The sequence below is a fragment of the Notamacropus eugenii genome, chromosome 2 (genome assembly GCF_028372415.1).
Source record: "Notamacropus eugenii isolate mMacEug1 chromosome 2, mMacEug1.pri_v2, whole genome shotgun sequence".
NCBI lineage: Eukaryota > Metazoa > Chordata > Mammalia > Diprotodontia > Macropodidae > Notamacropus > Notamacropus eugenii.
The window spans coordinates 301,188,781-301,209,010 of NC_092873.1; the positions used below are offsets into that span (position 1 = coordinate 301,188,781).

Consider the following 20,230-nt stretch of genomic DNA (forward strand, 5'->3'; position numbering starts at 1 on the left):
CTGAAGTCCAGTCACCTGCCTGAAGTTAAGGGGGTTGCTATGTTTCCGTTCAGTTTAGCATTCTGATTCTATGACTCTGTGACTTCAGTTCATTCCTCTGCCTTATATTCTATCGCCAAGGAGTTTGTTGTCATTTCTGCTTGGACAGCCCATAGGTTACCTTGTGTACCGATGCTGTACTAGCAGTACTGCAGTCCTTCACTGTCTTTTCTGGAAGCTACTCTAGGGGAACTTTCAAGCAGTAGGAACAAGAGAATCACAGTATCTTTATACCTCAACCTAGCTGAGGTATAAAGGAGAGGGACCCATTCCCTCTCCTTTAAAACCAAAAACAAATTGTTTTAGGTTTTATCGACTCTGTCAGCAGTAGTCCTAAAGTGACCTGTCCTGTCAGCAGTCATCCTAAAGTGACCTGTCCAATGGCGGTGTCTCTTCTTTCTTCTCTGGTATGTACATCCCATGCCCCACAAAGTCCATTCACTGCCATTATGTCCTGTCATTTCTATGGGCCAGCAAGGCAGTTTGGAAAGAAAGAAAAGGTCATGGGGTCTGACTACTTCTTTCTGTTTGGTGGTCTTCATTGTTGACCCCTTGGTTTGTGAATACTCTCTCGTTGGGTGACCTAACCAGTTTAAACCTTGATTTCTTTTCAGTATGTCAAAGAGGCTTTAGAGAAAAGCGTGGGGTCCCAGGATACCCAATATTCTAATCTAACTCCTCCTTACCCATCACGAGGAGACAAAAGCCATGACTTTGAGGAGGAAATAATCTGCCCAAAGGCAGAGATCCATCAGCTCCTGGAACAGAAGAGAAAAGCAGAAGGGGAACTGAAGGATCTGAAAGCCCAGCTTGAGGAAGCAGGATTCTCCTCTGTTTCCCATATCAGGTCAGAAATAGACACATGGCAAAGAGAAATTCTTCCAGGCCAGAACTATGATAGTCAAGAGGCTCGTTCTGCCCCAGCTGAGTGAGGCACTGGGCTACATGCAGGAGGAGCACTGGTCTTGGCACTTGGGAGACCTGGATTCTAGGAGGGAGGGAACAAACATTTGATAAGCACCTACTATGTGCCAGGCACTATGCCAAGCACTTAATATTATCTCATTTGATCCTCACAACAATGCTGGGCCATCATAGAGTTGAGAAAACAGTGCCAGAGAAAGGTGAATATATTATTATTATCTATGGTTGTAATAGAATCCTAGTTATTGACGAGAGATTGGCATGTCATAGTGAATGGAGTAATGGACTTGGAGTTCTAGGCTCAGAAACTTAGAGGTGGAAGGGATCTCAGAGGTCTTTCAGTCCACCACTCTCATTTTACAGATGAGGAAACTGAGGCACAGAAGTGCTAAGTGACTTGCCCAGGGTCATATAAATAGTAAGTGACTGAGAAGGGCTTTGAGCCCTGGTCTTCCTGATTCCAATTCCAATGCCTTATTCATTGAGCCATAAACCTACTTTTATCATATGATACTGATACATACACCATGGTGTGTAATGGAGAGAGAGCTGGCTAGACCAGGATTTGAATTCCAAGTCTTACATGTCCTGACTGTATGACTCTGGGAAAGTCACTTGGTTTCTAAGTGGTCTAGACCACTCTCATAAGACTATAAGTTGCAAACAAGTTGGTGATCAGAATTAAGAGAGGTTGTTTCCACACTGATGCAATCAAAGGGCTGAATCAAAGGTATATTTGATGGAGAGTTCTCCTTGAAGACAAGATGACCTGGGTTTAAGCAGCAAATACGGGCTGAGTAATCCTGGTCAACCTCAGGAGTCTAGGAAACTCTCTAAGGACTGTAAGATCTAGAAGCAGTGACAACATATATTGCAGGAGAAAATTTCCACTCTGGACAGTTCCCTATACCAGGGAAATCAGAGTTCCTCTCCCTGTCGTCTCTCCCACTCTGTCTCTGTGTCTGTGTCTTTCTGTCTGTCTCTCTGTCTCTCTCTGTCTATCTGTCTCTCTCTGTCTCTCTTTCTCTGTCTCTGTCTCTGTCTCTCTCTCTCTCTGTCTCTCTGTCTCTCTGTCTCTCTCTCTCTGTCTCTCTCTCTCTGTCTCTCTCTCTCTGTCTCTCTCTCTCTCTCTCTCTCTCTCTCTCTCTCTCTCTCTCTCTCTCTCTCTCTTTCTTCCTGTAGCTGTCTAGCTAATCTGTGTACCTATCAGACAGAGAGAGAGTATAAATAATACAGAATGCAAAGTTCAAATCATTTTGCTCTTCATCATTGCCTTGGTAAAGAATTGGGTAGAAGAGAAAGAGCCCTAATGTATTAGAAAAAACTTAGTTTCTTTGGAGTGCCCTGTGAATGTTATTGTGACTTCCCTCATCACAGTCATCAACTCCTGAGAAAACACTGCATGTGTATGAATAAAAAATCCCCTAAAACTCATGGGAATTGATATGTCCCAAGCAAGAATATTCTTGCTTTTTGTCTCACACAAGAAATTACAGATTTCTTTTTGAGAATTCAGAGGTTGTTGGCTCCTCAGCAACTGGGATCCAATCTTGCCCATTGTGGGAAAAAGCCTGAACCAAGAATCAGAAAACTTGATGGACTAGTCCTGGCTCTGCCATTTACTGTTAGTGGAACTCTCTGAGCCTTGTTTTTCTCATCCATGAAATGGGAAAATCTTTTTCACCCCTTCCACAACAAAATTTCTAGTTCTTTAACAGACTGTAATCACATAATTCAGTTTGTTAAGAAGAACATCAGAATTGTTGTTGAGGTCCTGAGCCTGGTGTCCTGTGTTTGTGTGTGCATCCTGTAGGAACACCTTGCTGAGTGTGTACTTGGAGAATGTGGAGCTGAAGGAACAGATGGGAGAAGCAATGTCTGAAGGCTGGGAGATGGAGGAAGACAAGAAGAAGGAGGAAGAGTGGTGGGTGCAGAATGCCAGAGGGCCTTTCAAAGAAGGCAGCCAGTGTGCTGAGGTCAGAAAGGTGCAGGGGAAGCTCCAGAATGCCAATACCATGATCAGCCTCCTGAGAGACCAGCTGACCCTGAATAGCAAAGGAGGGGGCAAGAAGCTGAAGGCACAACTTATTATCAGACTGACCAAGGAGATTGACCGACTGAAGATGGAAGTCATTTGGACTCCCAGGGATCCCTCTGCTCTAGCAGAGCAGCTTCAAGACAGGGTGTCCAAAGGGTTGTATTCTGGACCCCAGATCATTGACCTTGTGTCTATCCTGGACTTAAAACGCAAGGATGACAACCAGGTAAGTACAGGCTTCCAGGAAAGAAACTTGAATGTGGAGTCCTTCCAACTGCCCTTAACTTGGTGGGGAAGCCAGGGAAAGGGGGATGTAGGAGGTAGGGGTAGGGTCCCTTAGAGCCTCCAAAGTTTGAAGTGTAGTAGTTAATCATCATTCCATTCTCTTCTGGGAACCACCCTCCCACTCCCCACCAATTGTTCTGGGAAATAATAGTGATGCTTCCCTCTGGCTTGCTCCAAGTCTGACTTTCAAATCAAGATAGGGGTGTCCTAGGGGTGTCAATCAGAGAATCTCAGAGTTACAAGGGACCTTAGAGTTCTTTTAGCTCGGTCCTTATTTAATCCATGATATATACTGAGTCTTAATGTTTTTTTTTTCTTACATGTGGCCTATAGCAGCAAAGGAGAGAAACCTGGCCCTGGAGACATCTTCCTGAGTTCAGTTCCAGGCTCAGACACTTACTAGCTGTGTGGCCCTGATCAAGCAAGCCACTTAACCCTGTTTGCTTCAGTTTCCTCATCTGCCCAATGAGCTAAAGAAGGAAATGTGCAAAGCACACCAATATCTTTGCTAAGAAAATCCCAAATCGGGATAGCCTGAATTAATTTCTTTACATATTGAGGGATTATAACTCCTTGCTGTCTAAAGGACTCTCAAAAGTCTAGTCTAGCACCACGGAGCAAAAGCATCACTTCTTCAGTTTTCAGCTTTCTTTAACAGTCCCACTCCCACAGGTGTATGTTAGAAAATGGAAAAACCATAGTTTTCCCCATATGGACCTTTGTCAGCAGGTGATAACACTGCTCATTAGCATGTTGTCCAGATGTGCTAAGTGTTTTATAATTACTATCTCATTGGATTCTCATACCAAATCTGGGAGGTAGGTGCTATCATTATTATCTCCACTTTACAGATAAGGAAACTGAGGCAAGCGGAAGTGAAGTGGCTTGTCCTGAGTCACACAGAAAATAAATGTCTAAGTCTGGATTTGAACTCAGATCTTTTTGACTTCAGACACAGTGCTCTATCTATTGCACTACTTAGCTACTTTACTGAATAGCTATCCAGTCTATTTTTGAAAACCAGTTTTGGGGAGCACACTAACACCCAAGGAAGCTTACTCCATTTTTGTCCAGATCTAAATATTTAGAAGCTTTGACTTTACCTTAAGACTACATCTGCCATGTGTTATCACTCTTCCACATTACCAAACACCATTCCAATCCTCCAAGATGTTGATTGGGCATCTGCTCAGTCTCTTCTGTTTTGGAGGTCTAATACCCATTCTTCTACTGAGCCTCTTTATTGACTAACTCTCCCTTTCTGGCTCTCTCAGGTGAACAGCCAAGGGCTGCTCAGTAGCAACATGTCACTAGAACAATCTAGTCTGCAGGAGTCAACTCACCATCTCCACTCCCAACTGGAGCAATATGAACAAGGCTACCAAGATCTCCAGGAGAAATTACTAGTGTCTGAAGCTACAGTCCAAACCCAGGCCAGCCAGCTAGAGCAATACCAAGCCTTGTTTCGTAAGTTCTGGGTTAAAAGTCATCAGACTGATGAATTGTGCATTACCTTAGAGGTTACTAAGTTATCTCGGATTTTTCTGAAAAGCTCAAAATACTTTATTGGTGTTTTCAAAAGTCTTTTACACTAATCCTGTCCTTGCCATATTTCTGGCAAGGAGGAAGGGGTATTTTTGACCCCATTTTACAGATGGGAAACCTCAGGCTCAGGGATATGAAGCACCTTGATCTGGGTTTCATCCTTAAGCAGAAATGGAGCTAAATCCGTACTATGGGGTTTCTGAGAAAATCCCTAGGCCATTCTGTTTCTCTAAGAGGAGGCTAACCAGTTCCTCTTCATCCATATATCACATTCTGTTGTCCTTTGCAAACTACTGTTATGACCTCTGGTTCAGATTGGTTAAGATTTTCAGTTAGTTCCTCAAATTCTCCTCACCCATCCTCAGAGCTGAAGCTTAAAACAAGTGCCTAAATAATACATGGATGTAAGCAGAAGGAAGCCTTAAGACAGATCTCACTGATGTCACACCTTCCATGGTTCCAACATGTTTTATGTATTTACCAGCCTTTTTAAGCTTGGCGGCTACTTTATGTGGTAGATCGTGTGGTGGGGGAATACCCATTTTTCAGATGAGAAAAACAGACTCAGAGCAGCAAAATGACTTCCCTGCTGTGACACACAGCTGGTAGATGGCACAGGCAGCCCGCCCCTCTTCCAACTTCAAGCCTGGTACTACTTGCAAGTGTCCTGTGAGAGGCCTCCCCCTCATCAGTGACAGAGCAGGGACCACTTTCTTATGTAAGAATCCACATAAACCGGCTCCAGTCCTCCCTTCCCCTGCTTCTCTCTCTATACCCACTTCTCCTCACTCTCCCCCCTCCCACAGGAGGCCCCCCGGGCCCGGCCTAGCCCCGCCCCTCCCCCCAGCCTGCGGGGCAGGCACGAGGACCAGCTGGAGCTCCCTGAGGCCTGGGATGGAATGGGGGGTTGGGGGAGGTCGAGGTAAGAGGTCAGTGCAAGGAAGGGCCACGATGTGGACGACAACAGCCCAGGAGGAAGAAGAGGAGGAGAAGGAAAAAGAAGAGGAACAAGGGGCTCTCGCCATGGACGAGGACAAGGGGAGGAGCTGCGGGCCAGGCTTCCTGCTGCCTGTCCAGGGCAGGATGCGGCCTCGGGCTTGCCTGTCCTGCAGGCCCAGGAGGACACCCCGCAGGCTGCTCTGCTGGTCCTGCTGTACCTTCGTGCTAGAGTTCGGCCTCCTTCCCATTGCTGCCCAAGGAGAAGCAGGAAAGGCAGCTGTCTACCTTGGGCTTTTCCATCTGTCGTTTCACGTGTGTATGTGGTCCTCTTGGAAGAGTTTTTACACCTCATGTTTGCCCCTCCAGAGAGTTCTTTTTATCTCAGTCTGATGAGGAGCCTTATGGAAAGAAGAAAGACCTGAAGTACAGCAAGAAATGCTGAAAAGAGTAGCAAAAGAGTTACCTGTCTATACTTTGACTGCAACATGAATAATCAGATACTGTGACACATATCAGCTGATTAAGCCTGATCGAGGTCACCACTGCTCTGTATGGAACAGATGTGTTCTTGAGATGGGTCATCATTGTCCTTGGGTGAATAAGTCTGTGGGATTTGCTAACTACAAATACTTCCTACTGTTTTTATTTTATTCCCTTTTTATATTGTATTCTGGGCACCCCGACTCTTTCAGAATATTTTATAAATTTCTGGACGACCAACCTAAGAATGACCCGTGTACCCTTCCACGTCCTTTTTCTTTTCTTTGTGACTACAATGTTTTACATTGGCATCCTGTCACTTTTCTGTTACCACCTCTAGCTAGTTGGAAAAAATAGAACAACAATACAGGCATTCCATGCACCTGTATAAAGGACCTTGACAAAAATTGATTCTCTCTTGGATGGAGTAAAAATTGGAGACAGGTGTTTGGAGATGAAAAAAATTTAGTTATTTCCTATCTTTACAAGTTTAGGTGATGGTTTTAATTTCCCAACTTGCGTCATGATGGAAACAGACCAGGTTGCTGGCACAAACCACCATGAACACACCAGGGGTTCTGGTTCAACTTAAAACTTTCTTGTGGGGCTTCGTAGTGAATCAAAACCTTTCTTGTTGGCCACTGCATCAAAACAAGATAATCGGATCAGAGATCAGGAACCATGTTACAGTCTGATAGAAAGTTCATGATCTGCTAACCTTTGAATGAGAGTGAGGTTTATGCAACACATTCTGCTTGAATTCTTTCTTGTTTTATTGAAGAAGGGATCAGTGGCAGGAAACGAGGCAAATATTCCATGAGATGTATGAAAGTGAAGTCTCTGTACAGATAAGTTGTTGCTCATAAACGTTACTGCTGAGCAGGAAGTAAGAGAGATGCCTCAAGAACCTTAAAGGTGTGTTATGCAAGATTGACTTATCCTGCTCCAAAAGGGACTTGGCTTTTTTTTAAATAGTGACTTCATAAAAAGCAATAATATGTTTTATCACACTGGATGTTTAACTTGGTGTATACGTTTTTTAAAGCATGAATAACATTACAGTTATCTCAGCATATATAAAAATTCATACTCCAGAAAAACAAGCAAATAGAATAATAGGAAGTAGATACAGGTACAAGCAGCTCTCTACATGGCTGAAATTCATTAATAAGAATAACATTCAGCATTGTACTGCATAAGGAATCAAACTGCAGAAAATTCTTGCTTTATACACTGAACATTTGCAAATTTTTAGATGATTTTATACTGTCATCATTTTTAATAAAGGCCTTCTTTTAGTGGTGGTTGTGAAGTACCACTCAGAAAGAATTCAAATACCTGACTCCAATCTTTAAATAAGCCAACCTTCATAGGTCCTAGTCCTTTGCCATGCAGAGAAGCATGTGACTGGAACTTAATACAAACCTGGCACTGTGGAGCTAAAAGGCTATGTTAGCCTCATTCTGCTTCCTGGAGATATTCAGGGGCTTTTGTAGAAGCAGGGAGACTCTGAAGTACATTTGCAGCATGAAGATTGTTACCTCCTGTTAGTGATATGGACAACACTTAGTAGATAGAGGAGCAAGGCATAAGTCACCTTGGGCAGGGCAGGGCAGTGACATTTTCCCTACATTTTTCTAGAGTGTAATTGAAAGTGTGTTTTAGTTGCATTTAAATTCCATTTAAAGGAGAACTTTATTAGGGGAAAGTATTCTGTTCCATTAATGAAGTGGAAACTGACTAAGCTACACTGTGTGGTCCATTACCACTTTAATCCAATATTCCCCCCTTCCTAAGACAGGAAATCTAGCTTTGAATGTTGGTTGGATAAAAACTTTTTAGGGGGAGGAAGGGTTTTGTTTAAACTCTAAGGAACGCACAGGTTGTGGATGCATCTTCATTGATATAAAACTTGTATTTGTTCATTGCAAATCAGTTCAGAATAGTTTCTGCTATTTTTCAAACTTTAGAATCTGATATAGTTCCCTCATCCCTGAGTCAAAACTACTCATTGTTTCTGGTAGTGAGTTTTTCAAAGATTAAGGGTATTAATTTATCTAAACAGAGGTGTCAGAAAGTTACCTCACACACCACCTCCCTCTCCAAAAAAACAAAACAAAAAAAGAGCCTATACATGCTGCCTGGTAAATACTTCCAAAAAGACCTAACCCCTTCAAGCATTATTATTTAATTCCATATTTTAGCACTAATTAGCACTGAATATTCTGGTCTCACTTTTCAGGTGATTTACCTAGTTTTTGAGTTATTCAACTAATATCAGCTTTCAAAATTATCTGCTTCCTTGAGAACAAGAGGAATAAATAAGCTTGAAAAATCCAGTTTGTTAACTGCAGAGTTTTAATTTCTGTCCTGTTTTATTCTTCAGTCTTATTAGCTTTGCTCAGATTTGGATGAGTCTTAAATAAGAGGTTAAAGGAATTGCATTACCAATCAAATGTACCAACTAATTTAATCTGACAGCATTCAGTTTAGGTCTTTATAGATAAATGTTGAAATGATTTGATTGTAATCAGAAATATTCTACTGGTACTTCTGTCCATTGTTCAGCCTTTCTTATTTAGGAAAACACATCTTTGTTCTGCATGTTTTTCATCATCACGTTTGTGCAGGTACTTCTATGGTGCTTGGGATCTCTTTCAGATTCTTTGACTTCAGTTACTTTAATTCTTTGCAAAACTAGCACATTAAGTTCCAACTCCATCCCCTATTGTAAGCCTGTGTAGTTTGCATTTGACTTAGTAGCATGTGTGATCTGATCTTAGTGTATATCAATTCCATTAGCACCATTCTGGGGTAATATTTGACTAAATAAATGCCTGTTTCCTAATGACCTAGTACTGAAGAAATCAGGGCCAGTGAGTAGACTGGTTTGGGGAAGGCTGCTCCATCTCTCTTTATTCTGGCATTAACTAATACTGGTGATCAATTTCAAGAAGACAGATTTTGTAAAATGAATATCTGCTTACAAATCAAAAGTACAACTGTTTTTGCTTTGAACACTTGAACAAATTAGGATAATTGAAGAAAGTAAGATTGAATTCTAAGTGATGTAGTTATTTTTTTAGCTAACAAATGAGAAGATCCTTGTTTCTCCAGAATATCTTAAATTTCGCTAGACATTCAGCACCTACAGCATTCCTATCAATATCACTACATGAAACCAAAGAGCAGCTGAACATGTTTGCAGAAGTTCAGGTGCAGCTTTCTGTAGGGGTCTGCTTTTAATATATTTTTACATATGTAGTAAAATAGTAAGAGAAATGATCCTTGCCATTTTAAATCCAGTTTGTAATGGTTACTTGGATTTGGTTTCCATAAGGTAGCTGATTTTGACTGTTTACACTATCACCTATTAGATCATCAAACATTTGGGATTTCTACACATTAATCTCTAAAGGCAACATGTGAAGGCCTTAGTGTTGGGATTTCTGAATTGCTAGGACCTAAGAATTGACAATGTCCTAGGGATTTCTCCTGTTTACATTTTTGCCTAGGTCACAGAATCCCATTCTGCACATCAAAATACATGCAGAGCATATATTATTTCACTCTAAGGTGGTATGAAATTCATGACATTTTTGCATTTTAGCCAGAATAAGAACCATATCAAATACTTCATTGTGATTTTTAAAAACATGTAAAAATAAAACGTGTTCCATAATATCTAGATTTTGTAGTTTTCAAACTGAATTCTAAAAAAGTTTTTAAAAGTTCATATTTTTCTCATGAATTCATTTTACATTACTATACTGTTTGGCATACAGAGGCAAAGAACTGTATTTAAGTCTGTATGGATCATAAAGAGCCATGAAATATGTCAAGTTTATTATATTTGTATATGCTTACAGATGAGACTGTTCCTATGTAAAGGAAAACATGGCCACTTCTAATATTTTGAAATGATTTTTTGCAGAATGTTTTATATTATATATTTTATGTTTTATAAGAGATTTTAAAATAAAAAAGAATCCAAATAAACCATATTTCATGTTCCAGAAGTGAAATGTCCATGCAGTATGGGAAGATGCTGATGACGCTACAAGTCTCACAAGGAGTAGAGGCTGTGACAGATATAATCATTCTCTCTTCTTGGTCAGGTGAACGAGGGATGAGAAAGGAGAGCAAGGAGGTCCAGGTGGATCTCCAGGACTTGGGATATGAGACATGTGGCCGAAGTGAGAACGAGGCTGAGAGAAAAGCAATCACTAGCCCTGGTAAAAAAAAAAAAATAGAGAGAAGATGGAGGAAGAGATTGAAAGTGAGATTGAAAGATTGAAAGAGAGAGAGAGAGAGAGAGAGAGACAGAGAAAGACAGAGAGAGAGAGAGAAAGACAGAGAGAGAGAGAAAGACAGAGAGAGAGAGAGAGAGAGAGAGACAGAGAGAGAGAGAGAGAGAGAGAGAGAGAGAATGTGTATGGTTGTGGGTATTTCCTTCCCTTCTTCCATGAAAACCAGCTTTACTGCTTGAATCCTTGGCAAAGCAGCCTTCTCCCTTCACCAATCAAGTCAATAATGTGAAATGATTGTGGACAGAGGGTATTTATGGAGGTCATTGTAAGGAGAGGAAGACGGTGTGCTTCTCCTACTCTTTGTAGTTGTGGAGGTTTATGAATGTGAAATACTGCACACATACATACATATATACAGACAGAATTTTTATTTCATATGTTGCTTAGTTTTGCCAAAAGGTTTTTTCCCCTCTCAGTTATTTTTGTCAAAAGTAATGATAAAGAAGGAGGTAAGGGGGAAAATATACATTGGGAAATGTGTAAATGTATAAAAAGAGAACATCACCATATCATTTATCTCACTAAAAGAGTGTGTACCAGTTTCATATAGTCCTATCATCATGTTTTTTAACGCTGCCAACAAAGACATAAAATACTGAATCCCTTTATATTTTGAGAATGAGAATAAAATAGCAGATAAAATAGTAAAACAAACATGATTGTCAGTGACTGAAATGGAAAAACCTTTTAGTCTTTGAAATATTGTAGAACTAAGCATAGGGTTTTGAACTCTTCAAGAGTGCTAATCTGGTCTCAGACACTTCTGATCTGTGTGACACTGGGAAAGTCAGTTAACCCTCTTTGTCTTAGTTCTCCATCTCTCAAATGAGCTGCAAAAGGAAATGGAAAGGACTCGAATATCTTTGTCAAGAATGCTCCCAAAAAGGTCACAAAAAATTCAGTCACAACAGAAACAACTGAACCATTTTCCCATGAGATATGAGGATGGTCAAAAATATAAATCCAATGTAGGTTATGGTCGGGGAGGATGTAAGAGAGTGAGAAAGATGACATATATGAAGCATATATACTTCTTTCTGTGTCCTCAAGTGCAAATGCTTGAATGATCTTGACCTGTCCCAGTTCCTTCTTGGCTCTGGGCTTTCCTTGGGATTTTGAGTAGCCTGAGATCCTTGGAGATGGAATCTTGAAGAGCAGCTTTCACTAGGTGTCTTTGGACTGTCATTTATTCAAATGTCTGCATTCCCAAGCAAGTGGTAAAGATAGGAGAAGTTGGGTAGGTAGGTCTATATTGGAGAAATTGACATTAGCAGGCATCAAAAAGCAGTGAGTCTTCTTAGGGTCTAGTGGGTGGAAGCAGATAGGTAGGGTGTGGTCCCATTTGATTGATGGGGAAAATGAAGTTAGAGATGGAGACAATGACTGAGGTGGGAAGAAAACCCATACTTTTGTGGCTCCTGGTCAGCATCTGTGTTGACTTGCTTGCTGTAATGGTGAGTGTGTGATCATTGGAGTCCATTCAGACAAGTCGTGTTCCAAGGACAGGTCTGCTCTTTTCATGGCTTAGTAGCCCCACACCTGATATCTTGCAAGACTACCACCGACCAAACAAATCTCAAAGTTTTAGTAGAAAGGTGTGGCTTTTCATTTCCCTCAAGGATGTTAGTGCTGGGTGGGGCTGAGTGTTGGTGGTGGTTGGGGAAGACAGGAGACAAGAGATTGGCAACAAAAGGAATTTAGGGATCTTAACTGCTGTGTAGAGAAACACCATGTGGGGAGTTACTTTTCTAGTTTCCTTTCTTCCAGGCACAGCTGTGGATGAGAACACCAAAGATGCTAGCACTGAGTCCACTGATAGTGTTGAAGAAGCAGTGTCACACAGCAATAACCAGGAGCAAGTAAGTCAGAACCAGGTCCTAGGGAACCCTGGGGGGAGCTACACTACACTTTGGGGGTCTGATAGTCCCCTGTGGCTGCTGGCAAAACAGCATTGGACCTATGGATTGGAACATTTCGCCAGTATTTTCCCTCTCCTTTTATCCTGTTTAAAAAATTTATTCTCCCCCACTTACCTCTCCCTTCTCCACCCCTCCTCTCTGCACCAGTTGCTTCAAGAATTCTCTTGCTTTTCACAGGGCTTCTCTCTCTTCTTATCTCTCTTCCCTCCCTTTGGCCTCCTCTCCCAGAAGGGCATCTTCAAGGGGACTCAAGCAGAACGCTGACTGCTTCCTCAAGAGGTGCTCTCTAGGCAGCTCTGGGAGGCTACCTATTCAGTGGAATCTGACAGAATGATTACTGACCAACCAGCATCACCTGGCCAGTAGATACTAAGGCAGTAGCATGCCTGGAGGGCTAGAACTTGCTTCCTATCTTGTGGCAAATGCAGACTCATCTCTGTCCACAGGAGTGCCCTATTTGCAAACATGTGCCTTAGGTCTATATTTCATGGGATTGAGAATAAATGCCACATGCCAACCAAGGATCTAGGCCAAAGACAGTCTGACCACCAGAGGAAGGGCACTTTCTTTCTTCCCCAATTCCACACACATTGGTATTATCCAAGGTAATTGATGCAGGTTTTTAGAGTCAGAGCATATGTATTGAAGTCTGTTGCATCCCCCAGACAGTGACTGAATTCCTCATACCCTGGAAATTCAGGAGAAAAGGTTTCTGTAATGGGGAGAAGAGGGTGGCTTCCTGGAGTAGCTTCATTTCATGGATGTAATCTACCCTCTTTCTAAGTCTGACCCCTTAAGAGGCTAATTTCATGTATGTTGCGTTTGGAGGTGGCCTCCTAGTAGATGAGTAGAAGACTCCCAGTGAGTCTTCTTCACCTTACCCCATGATCCTCTTTCTGTTGCTTGCTTATATCAATCTTGATTCTCGTTGAACTCATAGGTGAAATTCCCTCCTCCTGGAACATGAAATGCCTCTGTTGAACCCTCCATATACTAACCCAGGTTTCTGTCTTCCACTATGCCTACTGAGACTGGTCCTCCTACTTATTTCTAGTTGTCTCTTTCAGTCCTGGGCTAGGGGGCCCTACCAAATAAGTGAGAATGACTGTGAAGTGCATCATGGCAAGGACTGTGGCTATTATCAGTCTTAGAATTTATAGGAAATGAGGTTGGAAGGGGAGAGACACTGATGATCTAAATCAACCCCTGGTAGGGGAGCTGGCCCAAGGTTTAGCAGACCTTAGAATCCTTCATTGGAGCTTCATCCTTGGGGAGCCAATATGTAGATCATTTCCTCTAGTGTTCCTCCCTCTAATATAGATAGTGCTCTGACCCACTTTGAGAAAGTTACTCTAAGCTCACAGGAAACTGCTCTTCCCTTCTTCTTTAGAATGTGTATTTTCCTCCTCTTCACCACTTCCCCACCCACCCAAGAATCTACCACACTCCTGGGTAGATTAGGAAGTATTTATTAAATGATTGCTTAGGTCAGAGTCAGATGAATTAGATTGAAAAGTGATCTAAGGAAGGACCAGGTGGGCTTCTTAATGAAGATCCTCATAAACTGCTGTTATCCCATCATGTTGCTGACTTCACATGAAACTCAGTGTGTATAGCAAGAACCCAGCGATTATGAACCTTTGTAAACTCTCTTTGAGACCCTGTGGTCTGCAAGGTGTGATTTTGCTTGCTGGCAATGCAATGAAAGCTTGTTTTGACTTAAGCTGAAGGTGTCATAATGCTCCAACATGTGTTCATTTGCCTCTAGGGAAATAAGCATTGGACCCTGGGCATACAACATGCTTTTTTTTTTTTTTTGATTGATTGCAGCCCTGGATGATGGACTGGATACATGCTTCCATAACCTCTTAAGTTCTCTCTAACATTCCATTAAGACACTTGACTTTTTGGTGCCCTATCAAGCTACCCACTTCTCACAGCTTCCGGGATGCTGCATCTGTGGAGGTTCATTTGTTCCTATTTTGTCAGAGTGCTTCCTCTTCACTCATGGGTTCAAGACCTATTAGGTAGTTGAATAGTTTTACACTGGTGTCTGAGTACTACCTCCATAGATCACCTCATCAAATAGAACTTGGGAGTACAACAAAGACAATTTCCTTGGCCTGAAGAAGTGATCTATTGATATGATACTGTATTCAAGATTCAAAGAGAAGGGAAAGTCAAAAGTTCCTAAGAAAAAGAGAAAATAATTGATGAACGCAAACTTATTAATACAAATAGATCTTTCATTAAGAAACATCCAAATTGAAAGCCCTGAGTAACAAAGTCCTGAAAGTTCATATGAAAATAAAATATACTCTGCTAGGCAATGGAAGAAGAAACTAGAACTCCATGGATATCAAAAGGCATTGGGAAAGTTACAAAACCTGAGTTAAAGGAGAAAAAATAATTGAGTATAAAGACATTGCTTGATCCTAGGACAATGATTAAAAATAGGAAGGAGGTATAATTAGCAAGACACAAAAAGAGAGCTTCCTAAATACATACATGCATTTTAAAAAGAGGGGAATAAGATAGTCCTCCCTCCTATCTTGCCCAGATGATAGTCACAATTGTTAGCATATTCACATTGATTATGTCAAAAACATATCCCATATGGGAATCCTGACTAATAAAAGGGCAGATAAAGATCATCTTGTCCACTATTTAGCTGAAGTATGAATTCTCTCTAATATATCCTACCAAAGTGGTCACTTAGCCTTCCCGGGAGGATCCCCTAGTCATTGGAAAATCAATACCTCCTAAAGCTACTCCTGTCATTTTGCCCTAATTCTGATGGATTTGTTCCTTACTTTGAGGCCAAATGTATCTTCCTGTGCCTTCTGCCCATTGATTCTAGCTCTCCCATATGGGGTGACGAGAAGGTGTAATCTTTCTCTCAAACTCCACCTGTTCAAATAGTTGAAGACAGCATGTTTTCTTCCACCTGTACCCCATTATTCACTGCTTTCAAGTTTTCTCTTTTCCAGACTAAATAGACCTAGCTCTCTTATCCATTCTTCAGTGTGTGGCTCCACAGACAGATACTCTCACTACCCTAGTCGTCCTCCTCTGGAATTACTCTGTCTTGTCAATTTCTTTCTCAAATATAAACCCTAGAACTGAGCCCAGCATTGTAACTGTCTATATGGGAAAAGAACAAGCACACAAAAGACTATTGCCTCCCCCAGTCTGGATGATGGAAATATCAGAATGCTTGGAGGACAGGCTGGAAGTGTTATAGTTCCATGTTAGGACATGTTGAATGTCAGATGCCTTTGGAATACTCTAGCAGCCATATGTCCAGGAGGCAGTTAGACATGAGATAGTGGAACTCAGGACACAGGTGAAGACAGGATCAAGAGAAGTTGGAATCATTTAGACGAAGACGAAAATTGAACTTCGTAGAGCTGATTAGGAAAGTGTAGAGAAAGGAAGAGAAAGTCCAGTTCAGAGCACTGGGGCCTAAGTCCAAACTTAGTGCACATAGAATGGATGATGATTGCACAAAAGAACTAAGAGGAGTCATCATCAGGCAGGAGTAACAAGAGAGCAGGGTGCTGGTTGAACTGGAAAAGTAGGGAGGAGGACACGCTATTCTTCAGTGTCAGATCCCGTCCAGCATTTTTCAAGGATAAATCCTTTTTTCAAACCAAAAGAACAACCTCACAGATACCCAGTATCTTGGAAGAGATCCTTTTCATTCACATGGTAAAGTCAGGAGACAAAGAGCATGGGATTTCAAAGAGAGTGAAGTAGAGACAATGAGTAGTGAGTATTTTTTGAAGGAAGAAGGCTGTGAACAGGAGAAGAGATATAGAATGAGATCTTGAGTGTTTGGCAGATCCCGCCTATTTTACTTGATCAACCCCAAAACACTCTGTAACTTATGCTTTCACATAATTGATTCCAAAAGCACATACAGTGTAGGGTGCAGGTTAAAGGAAGACAGAGGATTTAGTCTATTGCTCCTGATTTCATGCCCAGCACTTTCCATGACATCACAGGTCACATCTCCAGGAGGAGTAGAAATGTTGTCAATCTGCCAAGGGTAACCAAGAGCCAGCCTGGGCCCATAAGGATTGTTAAATTTTCTGGATGAGCATCTACACCTTGGAAATTAGCAAACGGTATACCCCAGGCCTTGATATGTTATTTGATTGTCTCAGTCATTAAGAGTAATTCAAGGTCCTTGGAAGAAAAGACCAGGGGATTAGGGTTTTTCAGACTGGAAAGCCTGAAGGCAGATGTTCACAGATCTACAACTACAAGGGACCTTGAAGTTGAACACATCATTTTTTTATAGAGTTGACTGATGCTAGGTGTTGCCATAGTGCATAGAGTGCTGGGCCTCTAGTCAAGCACACTCCTTTTCTTGAGTTCATATCTGGCTTCAGACACTTGATAGATGTGTGACCTTGGGCAAGTGCTTAGTCTGGCTTTACCTCAGTTCCTCATCTGTAAAATGAGCTTACAATCGGTGTGACCTTGTAAAAGTCACTTAATTTGGTTTGTATCAGTTTCCTCATCAGAGAAATGAGCTCAGGAAGGAAAAGGAAAAACAATTCAGTATCATTACCAAGAAAAACCTTCAATGGGATCATTATGAGGTGGATGAGACTCAAAATGATTGAACAACAAAAACATAGAATTGAAATCAATCAACCAATAAGGCTCTAGTCCATGTACCTCATATTGTAATAGGCACAGAAAACAATAAGAGGAGAGTTTCCTCATAAGACTTACTTTATCTCAAAGTAACCTGTGTGTGTACATACAAACATGTATATAAATATATGTATCTATCCACACACATACATATGTATGTGTATGTATATGTGTGTGATATAGGAGTCCACATATATAGATGTCCATATATAGATATCCATAATATGTATAGATTTCCACATATACACACTTATATGTACACATACACACTATATATATATATATATATATATATATATATATATATATATATATATATATATATATATATATATGGAGAGAGAGAGAGAGAGAGAGAGAGAGAGAGAGAGAGAGAGAGAGAGAGTTGCACACATACAAAATAAATAGAAGATGTTTGGAGTGGGGGAGGACCTAGCAGCTGGGGACATAAGGGAGGACCTCCTGTAGTAAACAGCCCTTGAGCTGATCTTTGAATGAATTGAAATCAAATGGAAGACTCTAAGATGTGGAGATGAGGAGAAAGTGAATTCTAGGCCTGAGACACAGCCATGTGTCTTTCCCAGATACTTTAAGAAGAGGACACTAACTGTGTGCCCTAGGCAGTTTAGGGTTCAACTCCAGTCACCTGCCTGAAGTGACAGGGGTTGCTATGATTCTGTTCAATTAAACATTCTGATTCTGTGACTTGTGTGACTTTAGTTCATTCCTCTGCTTTTATTCTGTCACCAAGAGCTTGTTGTCATTTCTGCTTGAACAGTCCATGGTTTCCCTTGTGTACCAGTGATATACTAGCAGTACTGTTGCTCTTCACTGTCTTGTCTGGAAGCCACTCTAGGTGGACTTCCAAGCAGTAGGAACAAGAGAATCGTAGTGTCCTCACACCTCAGAGGTATAAAGGAGAGAGACGCAGTTTCTGGTATGCCCATCCCCTGTCCTGAAAGGTCTATTCACTGCCCTTGTGTGATGGCATTTCTATGGGCCAGCAAAGCACTTTGGAAAGAGAGAAAGGTCATGGGGTCTGACTACTTCTTTCTGCTTGGTGGTCTTCATTGTTAACCCCTTGGTTTGTGAATACTCTCTTGTTGGGTGACCTAACCAATTGAAAACTTGGTTTTTTTTCAGTACATCAAAGAGGCTTTAGAGAGCAGCATGGCAACCCAGGATACCCAACATTCCAATCTAACTCCTCCTCCCCCAACACGAGGAGACAAAATCCATGACCCTGAGGAGGAACTCTTTTGCCCTGAGGCAGAGATCCATCAGCTCCTGGAACAGAAGAGAAAAGTTGAAGGGGAACTGAAGGATCTGAAAGCCCAACTTGAGGAAGCAGGATTCTCCTCTGTTTCCCATATCAGGTCAGAAATAGGCACCTGGCAAAGAGGAATTCTTCCAGGTGAGAGCTATGATACCCAAGAGGCTTGCTCTGACCCAGCTGGGAGAGGCACTGGGCTACATGCAGGGGGGGGCATTGGTCTTGGCTCTTGGGAAACCTAGATTCAAGGAGGGAGGGAACAAATATTTGATAAGCACCTACTCTGTGCCAGTCACTATGCAAAGTGCTTAACAAATTTTAAATTTTATCTCATTTGATCCTCACAACAATGCTGGGCCATTTAATAGTTGAGAAAACAGTGGCAGACAAAGGTTAATATTATTTTCTACAGTTGGGATCAAAGCCTAGTTATGGAATAAAGATAGGGATGTGATAGTCAGTAGACTACTAGACTTGGAGTCCTAGACTCAGAAACTTAGAGGTGGAAGGGATCTTAGAGGTCCTCCAGTCCAGCCCTCTCATTTTACAGATGAGAAAACTGAAGCAGGGAAAAGCTGAGTGACTTGCCCAGGGTCATATACGTACTAAGTGCCTGAGAAGGGCTTTGAATCCTGGTCTTACTGTTTTCAATCTAATGCCCTAGCCATTAAGTCATAAAACGACTTGTATATTATGATACTGATACATATACCATGGTGTGTAATGGAGAGAGAGCTGGCTACACCTGGCTTTGAGCCCCAACTCTTCCATTTCCTGATTGTATGACTCTGGGAAAGTCGCTTGGCTTCTAAGAGTTCCTGACCATTCTCTTAAGAATGTAATTTGCATACAAGTTGGTGATCCAAATGAAGAGAGATGACCTGGATTTAAGCAGCAATTCTAACATACAATGGCTGTGTGACCCAAGTCAAACTCAGGACCTTAGGAAACTCTCTAAGAGTATAAGGTCTAGAAGAGGTGACAACGCATATTGCTGGAGCAAATTTTCTCACTGTGGAGTTCCCTGTTCCAATGAAATCAGAGATCGACTCCCTGTGTTCTCCTCTTCTCTGTGTGTCTGTCTGTCACTGTCTCTGTCTTTCCTCCTGTATCAGTCTAGTAAATCTGTCTACCTGTCAGACAAACGGGGAGAGACAGACAGAGACAGAGACAGAGAGACGGAGAAAGAGACAGAGACAGAGACACAGAGACACAGAGAGAAGACTCCAAATAGTAGAGAATGTAAAGTCCAAATCCTTTTGCTCTTCATCACTGCCTTGGTAAAGTGTTGGTTAGAAGAGAACAACAATAACTTAGTAAAAATGTGGTTTCTTTGGAATGCCCTGTGAATATGATTGTGACTTATCCTCCCTCATCTCAATCATCATCTTCTGAGAGTTTCCACATGTGTCTGAATAAAAAATCTCCTAAAACGCATGGGAACTAATTTATCCCACGCAAAAATATTCTTGGTTTTTGTCCCACAAAAGAAATTAGAGATTTATTTGCAAGAGTTCAGATGTTCCTCACCCCTCAGAACTGAGATCCATTCTTTCCCATAGTGGGAAAAAGCCTGAATCAAGAGTCAGAAGTCTTGATAGTCTAGTCCTGGCTCTGCCATTCACTGTTAGTGGACCTCTCTCTGCCTTGTTTTTCTCTTCCATGCAATAGGAAAGTCATTTTCCACCCTTTCCAAAATAAAACTTCTAATTCATTGAAAGCCTATAGTCACATAATGAAGTTCATCAAGGAGGCCATCAGGAATGTTGTTGTGGTACTGAGCCTGGTGCCCTGTGTCTGTTTGTGCATC

At 41.5% G+C, this 20,230-nt stretch overlaps 1 protein-coding gene and 1 pseudogene across 1 annotated transcript in view; both read left to right on the top strand.

Annotated features, from left to right (window-relative positions):
- Window positions 1–127: 127 nt before the first annotated feature.
- The window catches only part of LOC140522990 (myomegalin-like), a 30,095-nt gene continuing 9,992 nt past the window's right edge, over window positions 128–20,230 (top strand). The window contains exons 1-7 of the mRNA XM_072638104.1: window positions 128–446; window positions 654–886; window positions 2,777–3,227; window positions 4,561–4,753; window positions 10,369–10,485; window positions 12,328–12,419; window positions 18,291–18,523. Coding sequence (XP_072494205.1) covers window positions 420–446; window positions 654–886; window positions 2,777–3,227; window positions 4,561–4,753; window positions 10,369–10,485; window positions 12,328–12,419; window positions 18,291–18,523 — 1,346 coding nt within the window. The 5' untranslated portion in view covers window positions 128–419. The remainder of the gene's footprint in view (window positions 447–653; window positions 887–2,776; window positions 3,228–4,560; window positions 4,754–10,368; window positions 10,486–12,327; window positions 12,420–18,290; window positions 18,524–20,230) is intronic.
- LOC140527562 (palmitoyltransferase ZDHHC20-B-like) lies at window positions 4,887–6,878 on the top strand (annotated as a pseudogene).